The 12,596-nt window shown below is 40.2% G+C and overlaps 1 protein-coding gene and 1 long non-coding RNA gene across 4 annotated transcripts in view; one reads left to right on the top strand and one right to left on the bottom strand.

Moving 5' to 3' along the window:
- Positions 1 to 9,207, bottom strand: part of LOC132539460 (uncharacterized) — a 10,081-nt gene extending 874 nt beyond the window's left edge. The window contains exon 1 of the long non-coding RNA XR_009550761.1: positions 9,084 to 9,207. This is a non-coding gene — a long non-coding RNA (uncharacterized LOC132539460). The remainder of the gene's footprint in view (positions 1 to 9,083) is intronic.
- Positions 1 to 12,596, top strand: part of RCBTB1 (RCC1 and BTB domain containing protein 1) — a 77,882-nt gene that overhangs the window by 20,201 nt on the left and 45,085 nt on the right. The window contains exons 3-4 of one of the 3 annotated variants that reach the window (XM_060194862.1): positions 9,189 to 9,358; positions 10,269 to 10,419. In XM_060194862.1, coding sequence (XP_060050845.1) covers positions 9,233 to 9,358; positions 10,269 to 10,419 — 277 coding nt within the window. In that variant the 5' untranslated portion in view covers positions 9,189 to 9,232. Of the gene's footprint in view, positions 1 to 9,188; positions 9,359 to 10,268; positions 10,420 to 12,596 lie in introns of those variants that run through there. The other 2 variants (XM_060194863.1, XM_060194864.1) reach the window with 2 other exon arrangements.

Genomic DNA, 12,596 nt, shown 5'->3' with positions numbered 1-12,596 from the left:
GGGGTATGGTGTCACAATGGGAAAAAGGACTAGAAAGTTGGATCAGGGAAGAGAGTAGCTCCCAAACATGGGGTAAGTATACAAATATTGTTAACTGATGTGGTCCAGTGGGTGGCACAGTAGATAAAACACTGGGTTCTCAAGCATGAGGTCCCGAGTTCAGTCCCTGGCAACGCATGTTCCAGTGTGATGGCTAGTTCTTTCTCTCTCTCCTCCTATCTTTCTCATTAATAAATGAATAAAATCTTAAAAAAAATAAATATTGTTAACTGTAAACCCCATTGATCTGATCTGGGGCCCATAGTCAGCACAAGGGCCTATGTAACCTCTGCATCCCTGTAGGTGTGAGCTCACATTCCATGGTCACAGCTAGGAACATTCCAGGCTGCGCCAATTTCAGGACTCATCATCTTTAGGTGATAGGCAGAGTATGCTTTTGGAGAATGGAATATTCCCTACCATTATTGATTCACATTGAGGGCCAGGTCCAATAGGGACTCACAGAGGGTCCCATTATGTTGTTCCTGATGGAGATGACCAGTGACAGTGGTGAGAGGGATCTGTTAGATTTCTAGGCCCATCATGTCTGTATGGGAATCCCAAGACTCCCAGACTAGTGCCCCAGGTGATGGGGTGGACTTCTTTTTCTCTTATTGAGCTTTTAGGTCAGCAGAAGACAGGTGGGGAGGTATAAAGACCCTCTGGTGTCATGAGTCTTTGTATCAGGTACATTCTGGCTAGAACGGGCTTGATAAGTGTGAAGGTCTGTATGGAAACCACATGCTTATAAGTTAACCTTGAATTTCTCTTCTTTCTTTCTTTTTTTTTTTTTGCTTACAGGATTATCATTGGGGCTTGGTGCACTAGGAATACACTGCTCCTGTAGGCCCTTTTCCCCATTTTCGTTGTACTTGTTGTTATTGCTAGATAGGACAGAGAGAAACCGAGAGAGAAGGGGATGATGGGGTGAGAAAGACACCTGCAGAACTGCTTCACCGCCCATGAAGCAGCCCCTCTGGTGGGAAGCTGGGGGCATGAACCTGGATCCTTATCTGGTCCTTGTGCTTTGCACCATGTGCACTTAACCTGCTGCACTACTACCCACACTGCCCCTTGAATTTCTATTTATAGTATTATTTGATATTGAGAGCATTACTTCATCAATAACAGTTTTCCTGTATTTTAAAAATTGTTATTTTTTAAAACATTTATAAACATGCTCAAATACATTTTTTGCTAGGCCAATAAAACAAAACCTCTCATGTTCCCTTAATACTTAGTTCCTAGGGAAAGGAAAAAAATGTGCTCTTAAAGGAATCAAAAGATCAATTGCTAAATTTCTTCTCCAATCTTACAGTTTTTAATGTAGATTTCTAAAATTGGAAGACCTATGTTTGTCTTTTTAAGTACACTTTCAGAGTGTATGTCACTAGGAAAAAAAAAAACATTTCAGGTAATGGGATATTGATTCTGTAATGGACACAGAATAACTCCATGGGAATATGACTGTATTTTCCAGTGTCAAAGAAAATATGGAGATCTAAGGGGGTTAGCATAATATCTTCTAAAGGTGTTAAACTCATTTCTAATTTCTGTTATACCCTTGCTTTTTTCTGTGTATAGAAAAAGTTCCGTGATTAAACTACTAATACAGAATGAGTGATAATTCAGGTTAACTATTTAAGTGCTATTTATGAGAAACTTACTTTCTAAACAAAATAATAGTTTATAGAATGTTGTAAAAATGTACAATTACTGGGTTGCCTCATGACACTTTTTTGCATCGAAAAACAGGAAAATAAGTCATGATTTTTTGAATAACCCAATACTTTACAAGTATCTATTTAATACAACTGACATACTATTTGCAACTTATTAAAAATATTTATTTTGGACAGAGACAGAGAAACTGAGAGGGAAGTGGGAAGAGAGAGAGTCATCTGTTAACACTGTTTTACTGTTTGTGTGTGTGTGTGTTTACATGCACACTCAGTGCACCACCACACAGCCCCCACAACTTATTTTTATGATTAGTAAGCTATAGAAGGGTCTATCTGGAGTCAGGTGGTAGCGCAGCGGGGTAAGCGCACGTGGCGCAAAATGCAAGGACCGGTGTAAGGATCCCGGTTTGAGCCCTGGCTCCCCACTTGTAGGGGAGTCGCTTCACAAGCTGTTAAGCAGGTCTGCAGGTGTCTATCTTTCTCTCCCCCTGTCTCCCCTCCTCTCTCGATTTCTCTCTGTCCTATCCAACAACATCAGCCACAATAATAATAACCACAACAAGGCTAAAAAAAAAAACAAGGGCAATAATAGCCTCCAGGAGCAGTGGATTCACTGTGCAGGCACTGAGCCCCAGCAATAACCCTGGAGGCAAAAAAAAAAAAAAAAAAAAGGATCTGTTTTCATAGCAGTTTGTTTGGTCTAGTTTGAATATCTGTATATGCTGGAAAATTTTACAAAGGCTATATATATATTTTTAGACATTGCTGGAGCTCCACTGCTACATACCAATTTCTTTAGATGGAGACAGGAAGACAGAGGGAGAAAGGAAAAGAGTACAGTTCCAAAGCTTCTCCAGTGTGGTGGTTTTTTTTTTTTTTTTTACAAGAGCAGTGCTCAGATCTGGCTTGTAGTGTGGGTGATTGAACCTGGGACCTTGGAACCTCAGGCATGAGAGTCTCTTCACATAACCGTTAGGCTATCTACCTTTGCCCAGTGCCAGTTCTGAAGTTGGGTCATACACATGGCAAAGTAGGCACCCTCTCGTAACTGTTAAAGCTATCTCTCCCATACTCATTAATTTTGGAAGCATCATATGTTTTGTGACCTATAAGTGATGTTATAACTTAAGTTTAGCTGAACTATGCTTACTTTCCTCTAAATGAAATTCACACAATTAGGACAAAACTATTTACTTAATTATTAGATAAATTGAGACTATCTAAATATCAGTCTTCTTGCAATAGATTATGTTTCTGACTTAGTGCTTGTCACAGGATTCTTAAATCTTATGTAGATTTTAATATTTTAAAAAATATTTTTACTTTATTTTAATGAGAAAGAGATATTATAGATGGAAAGATACAGAGAGGGACAGACAGACCAGAGCACTCTTCAGCTTTAGCATATGGTGGTACTGGGCATTGAACCTGGGACCTCAGAGCTTCAAGCATGAGGATCTTTTGCATAAACTCTATACTATTTCCTCAGCTCAAAAATTATGTAAATTTTATAATAGACTAAATCTAATGTCTAGTGATTCTAGCTGTTTTCTATTTTTGGAATTGTAGTATATATACTTTATAATTTTATGATTGAAGGTTAAATGTTGTGAAATTGTTAGTATAACATTCTTTAAGATTTCTTTTATATTTATTTATTCCCTTTTGTTGCCCTTGTTGTTTTATCGTTGTAGTTATTATTGATGTTGTTGTTGTTGGACTTTTTAAAAAAAATTTCTTTATTGGGGAATTAATGTTTTACATTCAACAGTAAATACTATAGTTTGTACATGCATAATATCCCCCAGTTTCCCCGAACATTCTTTTTTTATATTACTTCTTTTTTAAAATTTTATTTTTGAGAGAGATTCAGAGAGAGACACACACAGAGAGAAACACCAGAGCACTGCTCAGCTCTGACTTCTGTTGGTGCAGGGGATAGAACCTGAGACTTAGGATCCTCAGGCATGAGAGTCTGTTTGCATAACCATAATGCTATCTCCCTTACCCCTTAGTATAACATTCCTTTTAAAAAATATTTATTTATTCCCTTTTGTTGCCCTTGTTTTATTGTTGTGGTTATTGTTATTATTGATGTCGTCTTTGTTGGATAGTACAGAGAGAAATGGAGAGAGGAGGGGAAGACAGAGGAGGAGAGAAAGATAGACACCTGCAGACCTGCTTTATAACTTGTGAAGCGACTCCCCTGCAGGGGATTCAAACTGGGATCCTGACGCCTGTCCTTGGGCTTTGTGCCACCTGCGTTTAACCTGCTGTGGCTTACTGCCCAACTCCTAGTATAATATTCTTAACACTAACAAAAGTGTTGCCCTCTCTTCCCCCAGGTAAATTGAGGAAGTAAGCATCTCACTATAGTAACTAGTGAGGATAGTGGCAATTTTGAGTTTATTAGAAAATTTTGTTAGTTATTACATTGTGTTATTTTAGTAACACATGCTGAAGTTCAGGACTCTGTTTTTTTTTTTTTTTTTTTTTTTTAAATCTTTATTTGTTGGATAGAGGCAGTCAGAAATTGAGAGGGAAGGGGGTGATAGGGATGGAGGGAGGGAAGGAGGGGAGAGAGAGAGAGAGAGAGACAGACAGACAGAAAGACAGACACCTGCAGCCCTGCTTCACCACTTGTGAAGCCTTCCCCTACAGGTGGGGACTGGGGGCTCGAACACTGGCTCCTTGTGCCCTCAACCAGGTGCTCCACCACCTGGCCTCAGGACTCTGTTCTGTGTGGCACATACATAGCCTATCTAGGTTTTAACATGGCCACAGAACTTCTCAGAGACCTTTTCTCAGTGCTAAGGAAACCCTTCATGTCATCAACTCCCCAGACTGAGTACAATGTAATGAAGGCATGGTTTGTGCCTTTGCTATCTCTATAGCACAGGGGTTCACTTACATGTACTTGTGGACTCTGTGGGGAAAAGTAATATTTGATCTCTGGAACCTGCCTCTCACTGTTTTTTGGAAGAGTAGAGGATTAGATGACGTTAGTTTTTGTTTGTTTTTTTCCTCTAGGGTTATCTAGGCACCTTTTTTTTTGCACCTTTTTCTAGGGTTATCTCTAGGTACCTTTGGTACCTTTGCTACAAATCTACTGCTCCTGGAGACCATTTTTTCCTTTTAAAATTTTTTTTTTTTTTATTATTGGATAAGACAGAGAATTTGAGAGAGGAGAAGATAGAGAGGGGGAAGAGATAGACACTTATGGATCTGCTTTACAGCTTGTGAAGCGACCTCCCTGCAAGTGAGGAGTTGGGGGCTTAAACTTGGATCCTTACATTTTGTACTATGTGTGCTTAACCTAGTGTGCTACTGTCCCCCCCCCCATTTATGAGTTTTTTTTTTTTTTGCCTCCAGGGTTATTGCTGGGTCTCAGTGCCTGTGCCATGAATCCATTGCTCCTGGAGGCTATTTTTTCCCCTTGTTGTTTATTGTTGTTGTTGCTGTCATTGTTGGATGGGACAGAGAGAAATTGAGAGAGGAGGGGAAGAAAGAATGGGAAAGAAAGATAGACACCTGCAGACCTATTTCACTGCTTGTGAAGCAACCCCCTGCAGGTGGGGGGCTAGGGACTCAAACCCCTGCTCTGGTCCTTGTGCTTCACACCATGTGTGCTTAACACTCTGCTCTGCCTCCCAACCCCCTTATGAGCTTTTTTAACCAGGCAAGTATAGATGAGGCATATTGCAGAACACAATTTTTTAATTGTCTATTTTTAAATTTTAAAAAAAATTTATTTTCCCTTTTGTTGCCCTTGTGTTATCGTTGTTGTAGTTATTGTTGTTGATGTCGTCATTGTTAGATAGGACAGAGAGAAATGGAGAGAGGAGGGGAAAATGGGGGAGAGTAAGATAGACACCTGCAGACCTGCTTCACTGCTTGTGAAGCGATTCCCCTGCAGGTGGGGAGCCGGAGGCTCAAACCGGGACCCTTATGCTCGTCCTTGTGCTTCGTGCCACATGTGCTTAACCCGCTGCACTATCACCCGACTCCCTAATTGTCTATTTTTAAAAGTTAGAGGTGAGGTGTATTGCATCAAAGTAAAAGACTTTGGGGTGGGTTGGGGGAGATTTCAGGTCCTAGAACATGATGGCATAGGAAGACTAGAGGTGGTTGAATTGTTATGAGGAAAATTGAGAAATGGTCCAGGAGGTGGTGCAGAGGATGAAGCATTGGACATCCCAAGCATGATGTCCTGAATTCAATCCCTGGCAGCACATGTACCAGAGTGATGTCTGGTTCTTTCTCTCTCTCTCCTTCTATTTTTCTCATTTATTAATAAATCTTTTAAAAAATAAACTGAGAAATGTTACACATGTACAAACTACTGTATTTTACTGTTGACTGTAAGCCATTAATCCCCCAATTAAAAAAACAACAACAGGGGTGGAGAGAGCATTTAAATTTTTTAAAATTAATATTGGGTAGAGACAGATTGAGAGGGAGGGAGAAATAGAGAGGAGGGAGACAGAGACACCTGTCATTCTGTTTCACTATTCATGAAGTTTTTCCTCTGCAGATGGGCACCAGAGGCTTGAACCTGGATCCTTGTGCACTATAATGTGTGCGCTTAAAGAGGTGTGCCACCACCTGGCCCCCTAATTTATTTTTAATTGAGAGAACCAGAGCGCCACTCTGACATAGGGGATGCCAGGAACTGAGCTTGGGATCTCTTGCTTCCATGCCAATGCCCAACTCAGTGTGCCGCTCCCCAGGCCCCTTAAAATTACTTTTAACATTTGAATAATTTTAAAAACGTGGTGGGAGTTGGGCAGTAGCGCAGCTGGTTAAGTGCACGTGGCATGAAGCGCAAGGACCGGCTAAAGGATCCCAGTTCGAGCCCCTGCAGGGGATTCACAGGCGGTGAAGCAGGTCTGCAGGTGTCTTTCTCTCCCCCTCTCTGTCTTCCCCTCCTCTCTCCATTTCTCTCTGTCCTATCTAACAACAATGACATCAATAACCATAACAATAATTACAACAACAAAAACCAAGGGCAACAAAAGGGAAAATAAATAAATAAATATTAAAAAATAAAATAAAAACATGATGTACATTTGTAGGGCAAAATAAAATTAGAGAAGTTTAGCCATTAAAGGGAAGGGTTAGTGTTCTTTGTGAGAAAGATGGGCAAGAGGGTTGAATCTTGACTGCCAAATACTGCTTTGTAACCTAGGGAAATCATTTTTTAAATATTTTATTTTAATTCTAATGAAAGCTACAGAAAAAGGCACAGAGAAGGATCAGAATACTTTTCAACTCTGTCTAGTTGTAGACCCTCAGGTATGAAAGTCTTTTTGTAGGGGCCCAGGCGGTGGTGCACTTGGTTAACTGCGCACACATTACAGTGCGCAAAGACCTGGGTTCCAGCCCCTGGCCCCCACCTATAGGGGAAAAGCTTCATGAATGGTGAAGTTGGGCTGCAGGTATCTCTGCAGTTGTTTCTGCAAGTGTCTCTCTCTGTCTCTTTCCCTTTTTTTTTTTTTTGCCTCCAGGGTTATTGCTGGGACTTGGTGCCTGCACTAGGAATCCACTGCTCCTGCAGGCTATTTTTTCTCTTTTGTTGCCCTTGTTGTTTATTGTTGTTATTGTTATCCCTGTCATTGTTGTTGGATAGGACAGAGAAATCGAGAGAGGAGGGGAAGACGGGGGTGGGTTAGGGCTGGGGAGAAAGACAGCTGCAGACTTGCCTCACTGCTTGTGAAGCGATCCCCCGTAGGTGGGGAGCCGGGGGCTCGAACCCATATCCTTACGCCAGTCCTTGAACTTGGTGCCATGTGTGCTTAACCTGCTGCGCTACCACCCGGCTCCCATCTCTTTCCCTCTCTATCTCCTCTTTCCCTCTCAATTTTTCTAGCCAATAATAAATAAATAAATAGAAGTATAATTTTAAAATAAAAGTCTTTTTTGCAGAACTACTATGCTCTCTTCCCAGCCCTCTTGGGAAACCATTGTAGCTTTGAATTTTGTTTCTCATCTACTAAGAATGGATTATGATCTTTTCTTTACAACAGTACTATATTGTGAAATGAATGAAATGTGTATGAAGCAACTCCAGCACAGCATACTAAAGATCAATGTTAGTTTCTTCTTCCCTGCACTGTATTTCCTTTGCTTGATTGTGTTGCTAGAAGTAATTACTTGCTTTGTTAGCACTACTGCTTTTATTCTCATTCAGATGTTGTCTTTATTACATCTTGGACATAAAATTATATATTTTCATACAACAGATTTTTGCGAAACCCAGGCTCAAGTAGGCAAGTAGTGTGCCACAGTGGTTGATTAAAAATAGACGTGTCAAGCCTTCAGCGATACTTTTTCTTTTATGATGGGTATGGACTTGTACAGTGTATTCTGTGGTTTTTATATTAACTCTTAAATTATAAGTCTTTAGAGAAAGAGCTTACAAAATAAAGCTTCAAGTAATTTAGCAGTTAGTAAAACAGTTTATATAATGAGTCATCATTATGAAAGTTAACTTGATTTTATTTATGTTTTTCCTTTAGGAGATTAACCAATTAATTCAGTTACAGAATTGCCTGTAACTGAATAAGTGTACTGTCTGTAAATTAATTGTATGATTTTGAATGGTATTCTCCCTGTACATTATAATCTGAATTGTGGTAAATCTTATACTTCTAGCTAATTTAATGATTGTTCCCTTTCCCTCTTGCCCTTTTAAATTCAGATTCTTTTTTTAAAATTACTATTTATAAAATGGAAATATTGGCAAGACCATAGGATAAGAGGAGTACAATTCCACACAGTTCTTAACCACCAGAACTCCATATCCCATCCCCTCCCTTGAAAGCTTTCCTATTCTTTATCCCTCTGGGAGTATGGGCCCAGGATCATTCAGATTCTTTATAGGATAATATTGAATTTTGAGGGGTTTGGGTGGTAGCGCAGTGGGTTAAGTGCATGTGGCACAAAGCACAAGGACCCTGGTTTGAGCCCCCAGCTCCCCACCTGCAGGGGAGTTGCTTCACAAGCGCTGAAGCAGGTCTACAGGTGCCAATCTTTCTCTTCCCCTCTCTGTCTTCCCCTCCTTTCTTCATTTCTCTCTGTGCTATCCAATGATGGCAACATCAATAACAACTACAATAAAACAAGGGCAACAAAAGGGAATAGGTAAATATTAAAAAATAGTAATAATTAAAAAAAAAAACTTGAGTTTCACCCAGTTAGCTCGTTTATGCCGAATTATCTGCTATTTGGCTGCATTTAAGTGTGTATGCAACAGTTAGGCACCGACTTATTGTGGGCAAAATAAACAACTGGTTCTAATAGAGCTTTCCTCCTATTACAACAGGTCCAAGTATGGTGGTAGAGGAAGGATTGGATACTTACTGGGGAAATCATGCAGTCCATTTAGTCAGAGGTGGCATAGCATGGTGTAGGATCAGCTTTTGCTGAGTGGCATTGACTTTTTTCTTGAAATCCTCTTTGTTACAGCGATGATATTGGCTTGCTTATAGGAGTTGCTGGAATCCATAGTCATGGTGGATGTGGGAAAGTGGCCTATCTTCACTCTCCTCTCACCTCAGGAAATTGCATCCATCCGGAAAGCATGTGTCTTTGGAACCTCAGCCAATGAAGCTCTCTATGTTACTGACAACGATGAGGTAAGTTTGTTTGCTTTGAGGGCTTATTTTGGAGTTGGGTGTTAAAGTGTGTAGTTTGAAAATGAAGAAAATTTGGGGGATAAAGAGAAACTGCAACTCAGGAAGACTGCATTTTTATTTTTGCTTTTTCAGTTTCTTGATTTAATGCCTCTTTACTCCTTTAACCCTTTGAATTTCATAGTAAAGCTAAATCAGTCTTTCTCTCTCCTTCCTTCTTTCCTACCTCCTTCTTCCTTCCTTCCTTTACTTTATTTTTTAAATAAATTTTTTATATTTATTTATTAATTTTCCCTTTTTGTTGCCCTTGTATTGTTGTAGTTGTTATTGATGTCATCATTGTTGGATAGGACAGAGAGAAATGGAGAGAGGAGGGGAAGACAGGAGGAGAGAAAGATAGACACCTGCAGACCTGCTTGACTGTGAAGCAACTCCCCTGCAGGTGGGGAGCCCAGGGCTCGAACCGGGATCCTTATGCTAGTCCTTGTGCTTTGTTTCACTTGCACTTAACCACTGCGCTGCCGCCTGACTGCCACCTTCCTCCCTTTTTATTACTCCCAGGCTTATCCCTGGGTCTCAGTGCCTACATAAAGAATCCACTACTACTCCCAGGGGACAATTTTTTTCTTTTTTTTTTAACTTAAAAAAATTGATATGATAGAAATTGAGAGGGGGTGGAGGAGAGGTAGGGAAAAAGAGACATTTGGAGTGCTGATTCACCCACCACCTGTGATGCTTCTCCCCAGCAGATGGGAAATAGGTTTGAACCCAGGCCCTTATGCACAAAAAGGCTGAATTTTTCTGAGCAACTTTGTCAATCTCATTCCAATCTCCTGAGCTGACAAACTGAACTTCAGTGTATATTCTTTTCAGGGCAAATTAGGCTGAATGATTCGGAACTTTTGTTTTCTAGGTCTTTGTAATTGGACTGAACTATAGTAATTGCCTAGGAACTGGAGATAACCAGAGCATACTTGTACCCAAAAAGCTAGAAGCCTTATGTGGAAAAAAGATTAAAAGCCTTAGTTATGGAAGTGGACCACATGTTCTTCTTAGCACTGAAGGTAAAGGGAGTGGGCAGGAGGACAAAGCCTTCTTTTTAGTTTGTGGGGAATGCTAACCTTGAACCTCGGGCCTCTGTGACTCAGGCATTGTGCTATCTCAAATGGAATATACTTCTTTAAAAAAAATTGTGTGGGTCAGGTATAGTTGTATAGTGCACTAGCTACCATGTGTGAGACCTGGGTACAAGCCCCTAGTCTCCGCATGCAGGGAGTGAAGCTCGAGATTGATGTGTTTGTATTGCTACTTCTGAGTTTTCAATTTTAGGTTATCCTGACCTTTTATAAAGGCAATTAACTGAACCCTTTTCTCCATTGTCTTTCCCCTTATTCTTTGAATACAGTTGTATTTACACCTTGTAAATATTATTACTTAAAACTATTGTAGCTGAGTCATCTCCTTTCTTGAATAGTTATTAATGTTTTCCTGAGGTCCATTGACATCCATCTCTTTCCATCTGTCATTGATGTATGCCCAAGTCTTCTGCAGAGCAGTATTGCTTCATGGTGCATTGTCTCTGGGCCTCTCTGCCCTGTTTCAGGCTGGCCTCATCACTCTATACTCACTGAACAGGAGTCAGTCTAGAACTTCATCATAGTCCAACTCCTTTTTCTTTTGTCCTTTTTGGATTCTGTTTTTTGGATCTTATGACTTTGTCCTTAGATTAACCCTCATTGTATTGCACGCATCCTAAGGAAGGGCATGTGGAATAAATCTTTAAGACCCTGTCTTAAACTGTCTTTATTTTCCCTTGAAATTGATCAGTGGTCTAATTGAGCTTAAAATTTTGGCTGGAAATCATATTTTCTCAGCATCTTGAGGATATCAGATTTCTAGCTTGCTATTGGGCCTTGCCATTTTAGAGATGCTTTTTTTTTTTTTTTTGTCTTTAGAAGATTTAAGCATCTTTGCCACTCCTCTCTGTCCCTCTGCATGGCTTCACTGGGGCTATAGCTATATACCTACAGAATGCCACTGCTCCTAGCACATTTATTTTCTCCAGATAGGGTGACAGACATGGTGAGTCTGATAGAGAGGAAAGATAACTACAGAACTACTTCACCACTCATGAAGCTTCTTCCCCTTACATATGGTGTTCCCAAGTGTGACCAGGGGCTCAAATCTAGATCTTGTGCATGGTAAAGTGTGTACTCTACCAGGCAAGCTATCAGTATTGGCCCTTCAATCTAGAAATTGTTTATAATATTTTATGGATAATTTACCTTTCATCTCTGTTCTCTTTGGATTTGTGTAGAAGGAAGTTAGAGATTTGGGACTAGTCTTTCAGTTTTTATTTTTTCTCATATTTGCTGTCTAACATAATTTCCTCCAACTTTAGCTTTGTTGCTCTTGCTGAGGCGTCACTGTTTCAGGCTGACTTTCTTAAGTAGAGAGAGAGAGACAAAAACAGAGGGAAGGATAACACCACCACAGTACTGAAGCTTCCTCTGGTGTCGTGGGGACTGGAGTCAAAGCTGGGTCTTGCATAAGGCAAATCAGGCACACTATACAGGAGAACTGCTGGCCCTCTTCAGCTTTATATTATAACCCTTTTGTCAAGTGTTATATTAGCATTTCTGTTGTTGCAGTTCCAAGTGATCTCTTTCCAGACCCTACCTTTATTTCAAGGATTGAACATCTTTTCTTTGAGGCTGTTATAGGTGTGTCTAAACCCCCACCTCCCACCCCCAAGCCCTCCAGAGCATTACTTAGCTCTGGCTTGTGGTGGTGTCAGGAATTAAACCTGGAGCATAGGAGTCTTAGGCATGAAGACTTTTTGCATAACCAATTATGCAATCTGCCCCAATTATAGGTTATTTAAAAAATATTTTTATTTTCCTTTTTATTCTTTTTAAATAATATTTGTTTGTTGATTTTCCCTTTTGTTGCCCTTGTTGCTTTATTATTGTTGTAGTTGTTGTTGTTATTGATATCATCGTTGTTGGATAGGACAGAGAGAAATGGAGGAGGGGAAGACAGACGAGGAGAGAAAAACAGACACCTGCAGACCTGCTTCGTTGCCTGTGAAGCAACTCCGCTGCAGTTGGGGAGCCAGGGGCTCGAACCTGGATCCTTATGCCAGTCCTTGCGCTTTGCACTACGTGTGCTTAACCCACTGCCCTTTTTTTTTTTTTTATACAAGTCGAGTTTATTTTCAAGTTTTACGAAGTCACTTTAC

This window comes from Erinaceus europaeus, chromosome 7 (assembly GCF_950295315.1).
Source record: "Erinaceus europaeus chromosome 7, mEriEur2.1, whole genome shotgun sequence".
Classification (NCBI taxonomy): domain Eukaryota; kingdom Metazoa; phylum Chordata; class Mammalia; order Eulipotyphla; family Erinaceidae; genus Erinaceus; species Erinaceus europaeus.
The sequence above is the reverse complement of the archived record's forward strand: the minus strand, read 5'-3'. Positions and strand labels throughout refer to the sequence as shown.